Source organism: Archocentrus centrarchus, chromosome 10, assembly GCF_007364275.1.
Source record: "Archocentrus centrarchus isolate MPI-CPG fArcCen1 chromosome 10, fArcCen1, whole genome shotgun sequence".
Lineage (NCBI taxonomy): Eukaryota > Metazoa > Chordata > Actinopteri > Cichliformes > Cichlidae > Archocentrus > Archocentrus centrarchus.
Window position 1 is genome coordinate 25,655,499 of NC_044355.1, and position 14,452 is coordinate 25,669,950.

General features: G+C 41.4%; 1 protein-coding gene across 3 annotated transcripts; it reads left to right on the forward strand.

Annotated features, from left to right (window-relative positions):
* The first annotated feature begins 2,763 nt into the window (after positions 1–2,763).
* smad5 (SMAD family member 5) lies at positions 2,764–14,081 on the forward strand. Of its 3 annotated transcripts, none has more exons than XM_030739477.1 (7): positions 2,764–3,025; positions 6,465–7,410; positions 8,482–8,772; positions 9,875–9,982; positions 11,429–11,650; positions 11,733–11,989; positions 12,370–14,081. In XM_030739477.1, the coding sequence occupies exons 2-7, from the start codon at positions 7,008–7,010 to the stop codon at positions 12,511–12,513; spliced, it is 1,425 nt and encodes a 474-aa protein (XP_030595337.1). In that variant the 5' UTR covers positions 2,764–3,025; positions 6,465–7,007; the 3' UTR covers positions 12,514–14,081. The 3 variants fall into 3 exon arrangements, with proteins under 3 accessions (XP_030595337.1, XP_030595335.1, XP_030595338.1); XM_030739475.1 differs by lacking the exon at positions 2,764–3,025 and adding an exon at positions 3,422–3,560; XM_030739478.1 differs by lacking the exon at positions 2,764–3,025 and adding an exon at positions 3,694–3,810.
* The last annotated feature ends 371 nt before the right edge of the window (positions 14,082–14,452 follow it).

The window sequence follows — 14,452 nt, forward strand, 5'->3', positions numbered from 1 at the left end:
AGTTTAGCTCCCTTTCCCCTCCCTTCAAGCCAGCTTTCTTCTGATTGGCTGCTCCTCGTGAAAAGAAGGTTTGAGGTGGGCGGGGCTTCTGTGCTCACAGCCAGAGTTTAATGCCTTCTGGTGCGCTCAGACCAAAAGCAAAGTGTAGTTTAGCCTTTGTTACTCAGGTGAAGTTGGTTGTGTTGGAAACCTGTAAATATTTGCACCTAATAGCCACAGAGACAAGAAGGAGCACAACTGATAACTCTCAAGTTACAGTGACACATTTTCACAACTTCTGTGTTCTAATAGTTACATGGATTCACTCACTTCTCTCTAGACCAGGGGTGGGCAACTCCAGGCCTCGAGGGCCGGTGTCCTGCATGTTTTAGATGTGTTCCTGATCAAACACACCTGAATCACATATAGAAGTCATTAGCAGGACTCTGGAGAATTTGACTGCATACTGAGGAGGTAATTCAGCCATTTGATTCAGGTGTGTTGGATGAGGGACACATCTAAAACCTGCAGGACACCGGCCCTCGAGGCCTGGACTTGCCCACCCCTGCTCTAGACCCTCTATTTTTCCTCTCTGTCTCAAAGCAGAGTTACACCATACAGCTGCCCTCAAACACCACCAAGAAGTACCACTGACAGCTGGAACAAATGTTTGCAGAAGCAGTCTGCATGCCTAGGTGCTTGGTTTTATACACCTGTGGCCATGGAAAGAACACATCAGATCTCAGTGGGGAAAAAAAAATTCCTGCTGGTTATCGATACTGATGTGGACTGGGTAATGCATTAGGAAGGAAAGGATGCCACATCACTGGATGGAAATGAAAATTATCAACATACAGAAGGCTGAATTAAAAGACACGCCGAAAATCAAAGTTAAAAATGAAGCAGGCTAGTCCACTTTGCTGAAATTTCATTGCAGCAACTCAAAATGGTACTCAGTAATTTGTATGCACCCCCCCCCCCCCCCCAATGTGCTTGTATGCATGCATGACAACATTGGGGCACGCTCCTAATGAGACAACGGATGGCGGGGATCTCCTCCCAGATCTGGACCAGGCCATCTCTGATCTCCTGGACAGTCTGAGGTCCAACCTGGCAGCATCAGCTGAACCGAAACATAATGTCCCAGAGATGTTCTATTTGATTTCATTTAGACAAGTGTGGGGGCCAATCAATGGTATCACTTCCTTCACCATCTGGAAACTCCCTGCATACTCTCGCCACAAGGCTGGGCATTGTCGTGCAACAGGACGAACCCAGGACCCACTGGACCAGCGTAGGCTCTGATGCTGTTGCCTGCCCTGTACAGGTCTGTGTGTACCTCCATGGATGTGCCTCCCCAGACCATCACTGACCCACCACTAGACTGATCATGCTGAACAGGCATAATGTTCTCCATGGCTTCTCCAGACCCTTTCACACCTGTCACATGTACTCAGGGTGAACCTGCTCTAATCTGTGAAAAGCACAGGACACCACCTGCCAACTCTGGTATTCTATGGCAAATGCCAGTCGGGCTCCACAGTGCCGGGCAGCGAGCCAGAATCTCCTCCATGCTCTTGAAACTGTGCTAGGAGACACAGCAAACCTTCTGGCAATGGCACATATTGATGTGCCATCCTGGAGGAGCTGGACTACCTGTACAACCTCTGTAGGGTCCAGGTGTCACATGTGACCATGACCCTAGCCAAATGCAAAATTAGTGAAACAACAGTCAGAAAAGATGAAGATGGGAAAAAATGTCAGCAGCCTCCACCTGTAAAACCATTCTTGTTTTGGGGGTTGTCTCGTTGTTGCCCCTCTAGTGCACCTGTTGTTAAGTTTACTAACACCAAAGCAGCTGAAAATAATTAACAACCACCTCTGCTACTTAAGTGACCACATCAATATCCCAGAAGTTTAAATGACTTAATGCTGTACTCTGATTAAACAGTGTTGCTTTAATTTTTTTTGAGCAGTGTATATATACACACACACACACACACACATTTGAATCTTGTATTTTGAAACACAAGCATATATGTGAGTGTAATTTCCAGACTTGGCTCACGTCACTGTCCACTGTGAATATTTAATTAGACCAATGTAAACTCCAGGCTGCATTGCGGCAACCCTTCGTCAGTGGGGTTGTCACATCCTACTGTTACATTATAAAGATACAATACTTCTACTGGTTACATTTGAACACATCATAACTGCCAGCTGTCAGAAGGGAGACATTTAAAGAGTCCGAACCACTGAAGTGGAAGGAATGTATCATTTTCCTCATGGATTATAGAGTTAATGCATGATAGATTCCTGTAATCTTGTCTGGTGACATGCAGCATGTTGTGATTTGTTTGAGTGCAATCAAGTCAGTAACAGAATAAAGTGGTCCCCAAATCTACTGCTACAGTATTTCCTGTAGCACCTTATATCTTTGATATGACCCATAGACAGGTGACTTGTTGGCCCAGTAAAGGTCACTGATGCTCACTGTTCAATCCTATGAAAAATCTCAGAAGTAGTGATTTTTTTTCTTGGGGGGCATCAGTAAAAGTTTGTAAACTGCATGAAAAGCTGTCACTGAGATTCTGATAAATGGTGGCGGTCTGGTTCAGTCACTTGAACGCTTCCATGTTTAAGCTATCCCAACGGGATGGGAGATGCAGGCATGCAGAGGAAGGAAACGAGGGAATACCGCTTCCTAAAGCAAACCAGGAGGCTCTGCGATATTCTCCATAAGGTAGTCGGCTGCCCGCTAGTGGCAGAACACGCTCACTGCAGTTCATTCGGAGTCCGCAGACTGAATGAAGAATCCGCAGCTTCAACGCTATCCTGTGAGAAAGCAGCGGTTCTTCTGTGGGAATTGTCGTGGAATATTAAGTTCTAGTTTGATAAATTAAAGTTCAAAGTGTTAACAACGCGAGGAGTGGTGAAGTGTCGAACAAGCGACTACAAAGGACAACAATACACAACAAACCGCAGCCCTCCAGACTGAGTGGAGCCAGCAACTTGTGAGACGTTCCAGAGCCGCAGCACGACGACCGTAAGACTTCCAGCTTCAAACACCCAAACATTAACACAACAAAGGGACGTGTTCTGCTGTTATTTCTTACATGTTTAGCTGCTGATCTAATATTTGACTTTGTCTTTTCGGTATTATAGCCGTAAATGTCAAGCTAGAGAAAAGTTGGTTCACTTGGAACAATCTGACCTACACTCGAGAAAAGTGACGTGATTTTTTTTTCCCCCCGAAAAGTAAACAATTGTGTGTTACGCTCTTGGAGTAGTATATTAAACGATGATTGATTATTGCTAATGTAAATGGTTTGTGCTTTTGCCAGTAAGTAACTAAAATCCTCATCAATTGAAACACCAAAGCGGGCACTAGTTTGTCAGGACGGCGGAGGGATATGCACGCCACCTTCCCAGACTATTTCACTCCAGGATCTGGAGGACATAGCATGGAGAAACAGATCGAAGGGTTTCCGAAAACCAGAGAAATTTCTGCAAAAGTTGGGATTACAGCCTAAACGTTTGCAAGAAAAGTCATTATCATGACTCGTACGCATTGTTGAAAGGTACGTGTTTGTTTAACGGCTGAAATAAAAGAATAGACTTGAACTCCACGGAGCTACATCTGCAGGACGCAGAGGCTCGGCTCCCCTCGGAGGGCTGGGCTAACGGCTAACATAGCTTAGCTTCAGTTGTGAGAAGTTCAAAAAGTTTCTGGAATGGAGGAAGAGGAGGAAGGGTGAAGTAACTTTGACTACTGTATAATACTGTGGTTCCTTCTAAGTAATACCTGATGAGAAACGATCATCCTAAACAGTACGTAGATGGTTGTTTTGAGGCGTTTAATTAAAACTAAACAAGATGTGTTGTGTGAAAGTTAGCTAAGCTAGTTAGCAAAATCTCGAGGTTACTGACATCAACTTGCTACATACCAGAGTTGAGTAATCCCAGGAGAATATTGTTATATTGTGACTGTGTGTATTTTCGTGGGGCACATGGAGCAGAACTAAAAGCTATTTTAATGACTGTTGTAGGGGTCTGTGTCTCTCTGAATCCCTTTTCTCTCTTTCGGTGGTGGCGTTGGGGGTGCTCGTTCACTGACTCGTCCTTCCATGTTGTCTGTCCCGTATTACTTCATGTTTGACAAGCACTAAGGATGGACTCCACGCTGTGAAACAAAGCAGTGTTGTCAGGTTTTGCTTTTATTTTTTATTTATTTATTTTTTTTTTTTAAGGGGGTGTTAGACATCGCTTAAACGGGAATGACGGAATTTCTCAGAGTAATCCAGAAGAGGCCAGACTAATGATACGAGCTCATCTATCAGCGATCAGAGGAGCCACCTGTAGTTAGCTTCTGGGCCTCTGTCTCCTTTTTTTGTTTTTTGTTTTTTTGTTTGTTTTTATTTTGTTTTGTTTGTTTTTGCCATGTTTGAACTTTAAAAATATAAAGTTTCAATGCTGGAAAAAGTAGTCAAAATTTTTGGATTTTTTTTTTTATTATTTTTTTTTATTTAAATGCTTGCTTATGACAAAGGGGGGATTCTTGGGACTTCATACCATCTATATATGTAATATAAAATGCGTCTTTGTTTTGTTTTGTGTGTATGTGCAGGAAACATCCCAGTCATACTTAATCAGTTTCACTCAAAATGGTGAATTTATAGTCAGTTATAGTCTTGTAAGAACTCGTGTAATCTTTACTCTGGGTTAACAGTTAATCACTTGTCAAAATGTGATGTTGTAAAGTGTATGGCATGGCCAACATTGGATTTTTTTTTTTTTTTTTAATGGAAAATTAATATTTGCGTGGATGCATTTGTTGCCATTTATCTTACACTGATGGTGTCATTAGTAACATGCCAGTACTGTAAACTACAGATGTATCTGTGATAGGCCAATATCAGCCCATTGATATCTGTCTGGATCTAGTTAAACATACTTTAGTCAAGACTGATTTGACACACACAGTAAGCTATCAGTGTGAACTTTTCATTTGTCATGATCAGCTTTATCTGAAAGATTAGCATTTCAAACCTTATTTAATTCAGTCAACATATCTACAGTTTATCCAGCAGGTTGGTAAATTTGTTGTCTTTGCCAACTAAACCATGGACTGCTGTAACGTGGCCTAGTGAATGCCAGAAAAACTCCCAACATTTACAGTTCGATATTTTTTGTTTGTCATGCTTTAGGATGTTTCTCTCTGCTTTCGTGTGTGTGTTGTGTGTGTGTGTGTGTGTGTGTGTGTGTGTGTGTGTGTGTGTGTGTGTGTGTGGAGAACAATGAGCAGTGGGAGTGGGTGCAGTGCTGTTGGACAGCTGTTTGCTGGAAGGGAGGGATCGGGCAGAGATGGGATGAGGGAGGAAGCAGCTCTTTGTGGTTACATCCTTTTTGACTAAGGCCATTTTCACAGGCCCCCAAACAGCTGCTGCTACTGGCTGCATGTGTTGACCCTGAACCTGCTCTGACTGTATGAAGTGAATTGAAGCGTTATATGTCATAATTGCCTGAAATGCTCAGTATCTCAACAGTAGTGTGTTGACAGTAATTAAAGACATCTTGGTGCAGTACAGCATTAGTGTGGATAATCAGCGTGGTAAGCCTGTGACCCTTAGTTTGACTTTTTTTTTTTTTTTTCCTTTCTCTGTGCACATGCTAAAAAGCATGCCAGCATTTTGTCTTGTCATATTATTTATTTGAAACATAGTTAAGCCATATGCTGATATTTCAGTATGCAAATGTCAGAATTTTTAAAAAGGCCAAATGTCATGTAGATCCTTTACATGCTACTGTAAGAGTTTTGACCTGTCATGGCATAGCTTGTACCACTCAGTTCACTAATCACAGTTTGAGAGTCTGAATGTAGCATCTGTTCTGCTATTTCCTCTGCCAGTGTGATCATTGCAGTTTGTCAGCTTGTCAGCGTGAGTCCACAAAAAGCAGACAGTCTGGAAACTTGAAGAGATGGCATATTTAAAATAAATAAATAAAATAACTCATTAAAGTTTGGAGCAGATCCAAACCACTTTCCTTATCTTGGTGAAATGGGGAATTGAGCCATGAGCACTCTTTGCTGCAGTATTGCTTGTTGTGTGACAAATGATCATGTCAGATGCATTTTAGGCTGATTTTATATTTTTTTTTCTGTTTGTGTTTCCATGTGCATCATTGTCCTCAAGTTTGAGATGGAACACCTTTCACATAACTGATTAATCTAAGCCTCAGAGAGACAGTGGCTCCTCTATGGAACTGTGTCAGATCAAAAATGGGACAAAGGGCTTCTTGGTCATTCTGTGGATTGAGAATAGTGCTTCTGAGTGGGTTGGCATTAAGACTGCTTTGCATCTTTCTTTCTTTCTTTCAAAGCTGTTGAGTGTCACATTAGTTACAAATGTTTAGAAAGGCTTGCTTGTTCTAGATAGAAGTCAATTCAAACTTTCAATGTGTTTTTGATCTTTTGTGTTTTGCAGAAGGGTGGCAGAGGAAACGCTGACTGTATGCTGCTAGAAAGAAGTTAGAGAAGAGTAGTTGGGAGTTCTTGAGAAATGATCACTTCCTTATAAGACGTGTGTCGGACTTGCACCGGTGAGATCTGCTACAGCGTATCAGTTCAACAGAAGTCCTGATTTCAGCTCCTGCAGACTGCACCCCCTTTCTCCATCAGTGGTAGTGACCCAACTCCGGACAGCTTGCTGGAGGGCCCTTCCTGAGCAGCAGCAGCTGCGTCCTGCTTGCTCACTCCTGTCCCTCCCCTGCTTCCTGTCCTTGGTCAGACAAGGCTAAAGTCTCCTCTCCCCTCACCCCACCCCTCATCTGTGTAGGCTTTTCTTACTCACACACTTACATTTCATGCTCAAGCAGCTTCTTTTGTTAATCACACACTCACAGATCGTGTTAGGCTACTAACTGTCTTTGGCGATTGTCCGCCAGCTGACTTTTAACCCCCTTGCTCAGACCTAGAGTGACCATCCAGCACAGAGTACCTCCCTTTTACCTACACTACAGCTTGCAGAATGACCTCCATGTCCAGTTTGTTTTCCTTCACGAGTCCGACAGTCAGACGCCTGCTCGGCTGGAAGCAGGGAGATGAGGAGGAGAAATGGGCTGAAAAGGCAGTGGATGCGCTTGTGAAAAAGTTGAAGAAGAAGAAAGGTGCTATGGAGGACCTGGAGAAAGCGCTGAGCTGCCCTGGGCAGCCCAGCAAGTGTGTTACCATTCCAAGATCACTGGACGGCCGGCTTCAGGTTTCCCACAGGAAGGGTCTTCCTCATGTTATCTACTGCAGAGTGTGGCGTTGGCCAGATCTACAGTCCCACCATGAGCTGAAGCCCCTGGACATTTGCGAGTACCCATTTGGCTCCAAACAGAAGGAGGTCTGCATCAACCCATATCACTACAAGAGAGTGGAGAGCCCTGGTACGTAATTTGTTTCACCTAAATGAAGATGAATGAAGATTAGGTGGTCATTTAAACAGACATGTAATGTTAATGGTTGATGATCTCATTTAGACTAGAAAATTTGCCTCTTGATGTTTACATAATTAAACCTTTGTAATGTGAGACACAGTTATGAGCCAATTAGTTTATTTGCAGTGTTTCTAATATTTCTAGTCTGTTTTTTGTTTGTTTTTTTTAATTTGAATTCAAGACAGATTAAAGCAATTTAGAATTGTGCACATCCCTGAGAGCTCTCAGCAAACTGTAGAGCTGGTAAACAAATCTACAAAGGTCAGGAGGCTGTCATCATCATCATAGGCCTGTTCTGCCCGCCCCCTCCATTTCACAGAAAATCAATATCACTAGCTCTGGGAGTCTTATTAGATTATATGCCTCGGGCATTTCAGATTGGGTGTGGCATCAGAAAGCAGCTTACTAAACGCATAAACCACTCAGACTAAACTCCCAGCACTTTCACATCACTTACCCCCCCCCCCCCCCCCCCCCCCCCCTCCCCTCTCCCACACCCCATCACATACACTCAGGGATAACCCTAAAGGGACAGGCTTTCTGACATTGCAAGGTCTGTATTGACCGGTTCAATGATGCAGATCACTTGTCGGTCAGTCTTGAGCCAGAATTCTGAAAATCAGTAGAGTAATCTCTAGGTAGGGGAAACCTTCAGTCCTTTGTTTTAAAGGTAAAGGGTAAAATGTGAAAGGTGTCTTGCTCTACATATCAAGGTCTAAAATAGCTTTTCAGGAATAATTGTAGATTAATGAAGTTTATTTCAATATGAAGGTTGGAATTCTTTCAGATTTATTTTTGATTAAATTTTACATCTGCTGTCATCAAGAATCCCATTATATCAAAAGATTTTATGTAAATTTTAATTGGCTCTGGACTTTTTCCTACTTTATAAAAATTTGAATAATTTTTAAATAATAGAGAATTCCACAGAAAAATCATGTGTGCGCAGCTATTTTTGGTCAGTTTCCAAAATTGTAAGGAATCACATTTTTGTTCCTTTAATTTTCCACTTCCGTCCAGTGCTTCCTCCTGTCCTGGTACCACGGCACAGCGAGTTCAACCCACAGCACAGCTTGCTGGTACAGTTCCGTAACCTCACCCACAACGAGCCACACATGCCCCTGAACGCCACCTTTCCAGAGTCCTTCCAACAGCCGCACAATGGGGGCGGCAGCAGTGGAGGAGGCGGAGGTGGCGGCGGCTCTTTTTCCATTTCTCCCAACTCTCCGTATCCTCCTTCTCCAGCCAGCTCTGGTACTTATCCAAACTCTCCTGCCAGTTCGGGGCCCTCCAGTCCATTCCAACTCCCAGGTACACCAACTACACTCCTTCACCTGACCCTGGGAAAGATGCCAGACCATTGTTTTTCTGAATTTTCACTGTCATGTAGCCAACAAATGTCTGACTTTTTATAAACACTGGCCTCTCAGGATTTCTGTTTTTGAAGTTGCATAATGCAAGAAGAAAACTTGTTTACAGTTGTATAGAAAAAATAATTTAGCCAGGTGAATCCAGTTTCATCCACTAGCATTGGTGCTTTTAGTCTAGAGACATAGTGAAATTGTTTACAAAAACCTATCCTTACTATTGGTGAGAAGCCCATTTGTGACAACCTTGATCACTGTTATAAAACCAATTTTCAAGGTTTGTAACAGCACTTTAACCAGGTCATGTTACTATAGTCATACTAATCAAGCTACTCCCCTAAATGAGAACAAAGAAAATGCCAGCTAAGCAGTGTCCACCAGAGCCAGGTCTGCTGGTTCCTGTCAAGGCAAACAGCTTTCTGTTTCACTCTTAACTGAGACAGAACATGGATGATGCCACTGAGATGCTCCTTTCTGCCTAGTTGTCTTCTTTTTAAAGTTATATTTTAGAAATGCACTTGACTGCTTGAACGATAATTGTGTTTCAGTGGGTGTCTGGATGTTAATGCTGCACTGTGTGTTGACTCCTGCTCAGTTCAGACCAGATCTGCTGACACATCCAGTGGCTGCAGGCAGTCAGGCAAAAAGGGTTTTTAATGGCAATTTAGGACTTAGCTTATTTGTCTTGCTAAGCTTCGGTCAACATTGTGAATACTCACAAACATCATAAGTCATTGAAATTTCCTTGTTGCAGTTTTAAGTAGATGTTTTGTTTTCTGTGTGCTTCAATAAGGGCCTGAAAAGCTCATATTGCATCTGTTGGGAATGGGTTAGCATGTGGCTTAGCAAATGAAGGATATGTGTAATCTGACACCATTTCCGAGGGTACAGATCTTGTCAGGATTGTTCTAAGGAGTGTGTGTGTGTGTGTGTGTGTGTGTGTGTGTGTGTGTGTGTGTGTGTGTGTGTGTGTGTGTGTGTGAGAGAGCATTTGTCAGCAGCAACAACTGGTCTCATCCTCACTAACTTGTCTCTTAACGTCTCAGCTGACACCCCACCCCCGGCCTACATGCCCCCTGATGAGCAGCTGGGCCAGGAGAGCCAGTCCATGGAAACGAGCAGCAGCCTGGTGCCGCAGAGCATTGCCAGAGGAGGTGCGATGTGCAGTTATTCTGACCGCAGCAAAAATATACAAATACAATAAAGGGTGATCACTGATTAAATTCTAATCAGGCATTCAAGTTTGAATGCTACTTTGAAAAATAGTGGCTGTTGAAAATTGATATCACTTTCAGTTTGAATACCATATTTGCACATTTACAGTGGGAGGACAAACCAGTTGGTTCAGCTCACCTGCAAGTATGCAGTTCCTTTTGCTGTCAACTGGCTGTCAGATTTGTGAACATGCATACAGTTTGATTTTTCTCACATACTTCTATTATACCTGGTTCTAAATTTGTTATAATGGTTAACACATTTGCCTAATATGCAAAAGTTCCCCAGTTTGAGACCAGGAGGAGACTCAAATCTTTAAGAGGGTTACGTCAGGAAGGGGATCCAGCATACAGATTTACCAAATCAAACTTCAGTTCCTTTAGTGACTCATTTAAACTGATAGCATAATTGTTTTACTTTATCACATGACATGAAATTATATTTGAGATGGTTTGATGCCTTAAATCTCATACTGTTGCAGCCCTGCTTAATGTCTTTACGTTGTGTGTAACTGAATACTCCTGGATATGCGAGGCACTAATATTCATGGTCTTATTAAGGAAGATGTTTTAATATCGCTTGGACTATTGACTTTGTCAGTATTTTGCGATCCCTATGTTTTCAGAGTTCACACAATACTGAGATTTAAATGATACTCATAAATCTCTGTGTAACAACATTTTACTGGAGCACAAGTATCAGTACACTTGACGTCTACCAGCAGTAATTGGTTTACGAGGGCTGAAGAGGGGCGTAACTGAGGCTACAGAGATGGACTAAATTAGACCCTCCAGGGAGTGTCATAGAAACCTTAGGTGTTTCTTATGCTTCAAATAACAAAAGAAATGAGGAAGGATTATAGTCTTTAAAAAGAATACATCATAAGCACATGTAAGTGTTTGTATTACTACATGCATTGGCAGGAGTGAGAGGAAAAAAAAATTCTGCTGGCTTTTAATATACAATATTCCATATGTATTTTATTTTTAGTTTGCTGCAAAGTAAATGTAAAACAAAATTTGCAGCGTGTTTGACAATCATGTATCTGCATTCGGATTCAGATTTCTACCCAGACTGTGGTGTAGACTCTGTATATGTTAGGAATGGAAAATACAGTTGGGGTTTTTTTTTATTATTAATATTATTATTATTATTAGACCCACTTGAGGTAATCACATTTTATGCAGTTTAACATGAGTGAGGTTAACAGCTTTGCTATTTAGTTACATTCTTCCTCTTTCACCCTGTTAATGAATAAATCTTGTAGTTTATACAACTGTTCAGTCCTGTGCTGTCTGAATGGATTCTCACTCAGAATGTTTTGCTTTGTAAAAATTAATTTTAATCAGTGTTTGACCTGTGTTCATCTGACCAATTGTTTCCAGATGTGCAGCCAGTGGAGTATCAGGAGCCCAGTCACTGGTGCTCTATTGTCTACTATGAACTTAACAATCGTGTAGGAGAGGCTTACCATGCTTCATCAACCAGTGTGCTCGTGGACGGCTTCACTGACCCCTCAAACAACAAAAACCGCTTCTGCCTCGGACTGCTGTCCAACGTCAACCGCAACTCCACAATCGAGAACACCCGCAGACACATTGGCAAAGGTATGACTAATAATCCCACAGAGTGAGAGGAGGAAACAGTTGTGCTTTAATGTTCTTACAGTTGCATTTGTTTGTTGAACAGGAGTGCACCTGTACTATGTGGGAGGGGAGGTGTACGCAGAATGCCTCAGTGACACCAGCATTTTTGTTCAGAGTCGTAACTGTAATTACCACCATGGCTTCCACCCCACCACTGTGTGCAAGATCCCAAGTGGATGTAGCCTGAAGATTTTCAACAACCAGGAGTTTGCTCAACTTTTGGCTCAGTCGGTTAACCATGGCTTTGAGGCCGTCTATGAGCTTACCAAGATGTGTACCATTAGGATGAGCTTTGTCAAGGTAAGGGCTTCATGGTGAACACAAGTTAAATGAGGATATTCCTCAACATGTTGGTGTTACAGCCCGTGGATTCTCAGTAGTTATTTCTACATTATTTCATGAGTATTCATTAATTGTGGGTCAGACCACGAGCACCTCAAACTTGACTTTTGTTTTAATATGAAGAAAATCTGTCCAGAGATGAAAAAAACTACCAACGTACTTAGTTTCAGTTAGAGTAGGTTTCTCCAGGACTGCATTCTGTCATGACACACACACACACACACACACACACACACACACACACGGTCAAAACGATACCAGCTATGCTTTAGCTTAATTTATCAAGTGCAAACATTGTTAGTCACTGTCATTGTCTAATATGTTGCACTTTTTCATAGGGCTGGGGAGCAGAATATCATCGACAGGATGTCACCAGCACCCCCTGCTGGATCGAGGTGCACCTGCATGGGCCCCTTCAGTGGCTAGATAAAGTGCTAACACAAATGGGGTCTCCCCTCAACCCAATCTCCTCTGTGTCCTAATATTGGACTTTGGAAAGCTTGGGGACCCTTAGAAAAATATAAACCCCACCCCCACCCCACCCCTCAATGATTTATAATTTAAAACTGTCTTAATGGCTGAACTGTTTACACTTACTCTGGGAAGGGACTGGCTGGATATTCAACAACACCCACAGCCAGAATCCAGTTGTTGAAACGGCAAAATGTTGCAAGCAAATACCTGGAGAAAGATGAGAAATGCCCAAGTGGCAGTAACAAGGACACTACTGCTTGACAATATTACAATACCTCCAAGAACTGAGGGCTCTATTGTCAAGCTTGAATCTGACAAATTTTTAATTTTTGCATCAAGTTTTGTTTGACAATTTAACTTTTGTTTCTCTCTATAGTTTTTAACGAAGCAGAACTGTTTCACTACTTTGCCTTGTATCTGACAGACAATAGAAATTTTACGGAACACTTTTTCTTACATTGTTGTCTCAATGTCAGATATTTACAATAAAGATATAGAAACAACTATGTTTACCATTAGACTCAGATATAACAAATGCTTTCTTTTTATAGTCTCTACTGCTAGAATTGAACACTGAGCTACTGCCTTTTAAGAAAGTTATGTATGCCAACCTGATAGTTTTTGATATGGGAGATCAATCACTGAACAAGTTTAACATGCCATAAGCTAACAACATTGTGAATGTTACATCTATTGTAATAGAAGTAGTCATATATGATATAATCAGAAAATGGACACCATCATTATTGATTCTTCTTTGTACTCGTGTTCAAGTAAGAGTGGCTGTATTTTCCATACTTACTGTATTAACAATATTGTGCACTCGTGAATTTTGTGGAGGCATGTTGGATGAGTTTGGTGTGGGTACCAAGGCATTATGTTGATAAATAATTGACCTCCTTTGCTCAGTGAAATAAAGGGGTTATTTGGTAACGTAATAATTTTAGTTTTGTACTTCAAATGTTTTTTGATTTTTGGCTCAGTTGTGTAGAAACCCTAACCTCAGTGTGCAACAAAGTCTCCTGCTCGTGTTGGTAAACAGACTGGCAAAGGCATTTCCTGTGTATTTTTGTTTTATTTTCTTTTTTTTTTTTTTTTTTTTTTAAGTACAGAATATTCTTCCAGTATTTTTTTTTTCTAAAGTCTAGTTTTTATTTTTACTTTGGGTAACCAAGATGTTTTTTTTGTTAACAGTGGTGACTTATTTTTCTGTGCTTCCTTCTGGTTTTGGCAAGTTGTGGACAACAGCATGTAAACACACAGCGGTTTGTTCTGATAATGGAAAAACTGATGACACACCATTCAGGTTTCTCCGCTGAACCGTTCTACTTATGGCTGATTGTTTTCTATGCTCTGATTAGATGTAAGGGTTGTGAAAATATGCCAATCCTGTCACCATGGTAAACTCATAAAGGCACCACAGAAAATAAAGGACAGTGAATTTTAATGACTGAAATATTAAGTACACAAAGCCCACAGCTTATTTCTATTCACAGCAAATCTCCTGTTATACAAGAATAGCATTGTTTTTGGTTTCCACATAATTAAATAAAGCACATTTGTTGTCTGAAATGGAGAAGTCATAAAAGGCAAATTGGTGAAATTCTTTGATGTTTCTGTGTGGAGTATTTTTGTTGCTGCATGCAAGATTTCTTCATTTAATGAGGTGGGTACACTCAGAACCTTCTTATACAGTCTAAGTTAAAGAAGTTAAATTATAAGTTTATTCACAAAGAGTACAACAGGTAACAGCATCATAAGTTTGTCCTGTTCCAGGATCTCGCTGCTGGACGTGAAGCTTAAACTGACGTTTCAGTCAGTCAACTTCCAATTGGTCCACGTTTGTATTTACCGTAAATATCCTAAAAGGTACTTAGCTTAGCAATACAGTACAGCACTACAAACAATACTATGCGACAAAGGGGTTAAACACTAAAATTAAGTCGT

Excerpts from the sequence above, each read along its gene's own strand:
- smad5 (XM_030739477.1), top strand. The coding sequence starts at position 7,008 with ATGACCTCCATGTCCAGTTTGTTTTCCTTCACGAGTCCGACAGTCAGA. Across the intron at positions 9,983-11,428 it reads GCAGAGCATTGCCAGAGGAG|ATGTGCAGCCAGTGGAGTAT; the intron begins GTGCGATGTGCA and ends AATTGTTTCCAG. Across the intron at positions 11,990-12,369 it reads TTAGGATGAGCTTTGTCAAG|GGCTGGGGAGCAGAATATCA; the intron begins GTAAGGGCTTCA and ends ACTTTTTCATAG.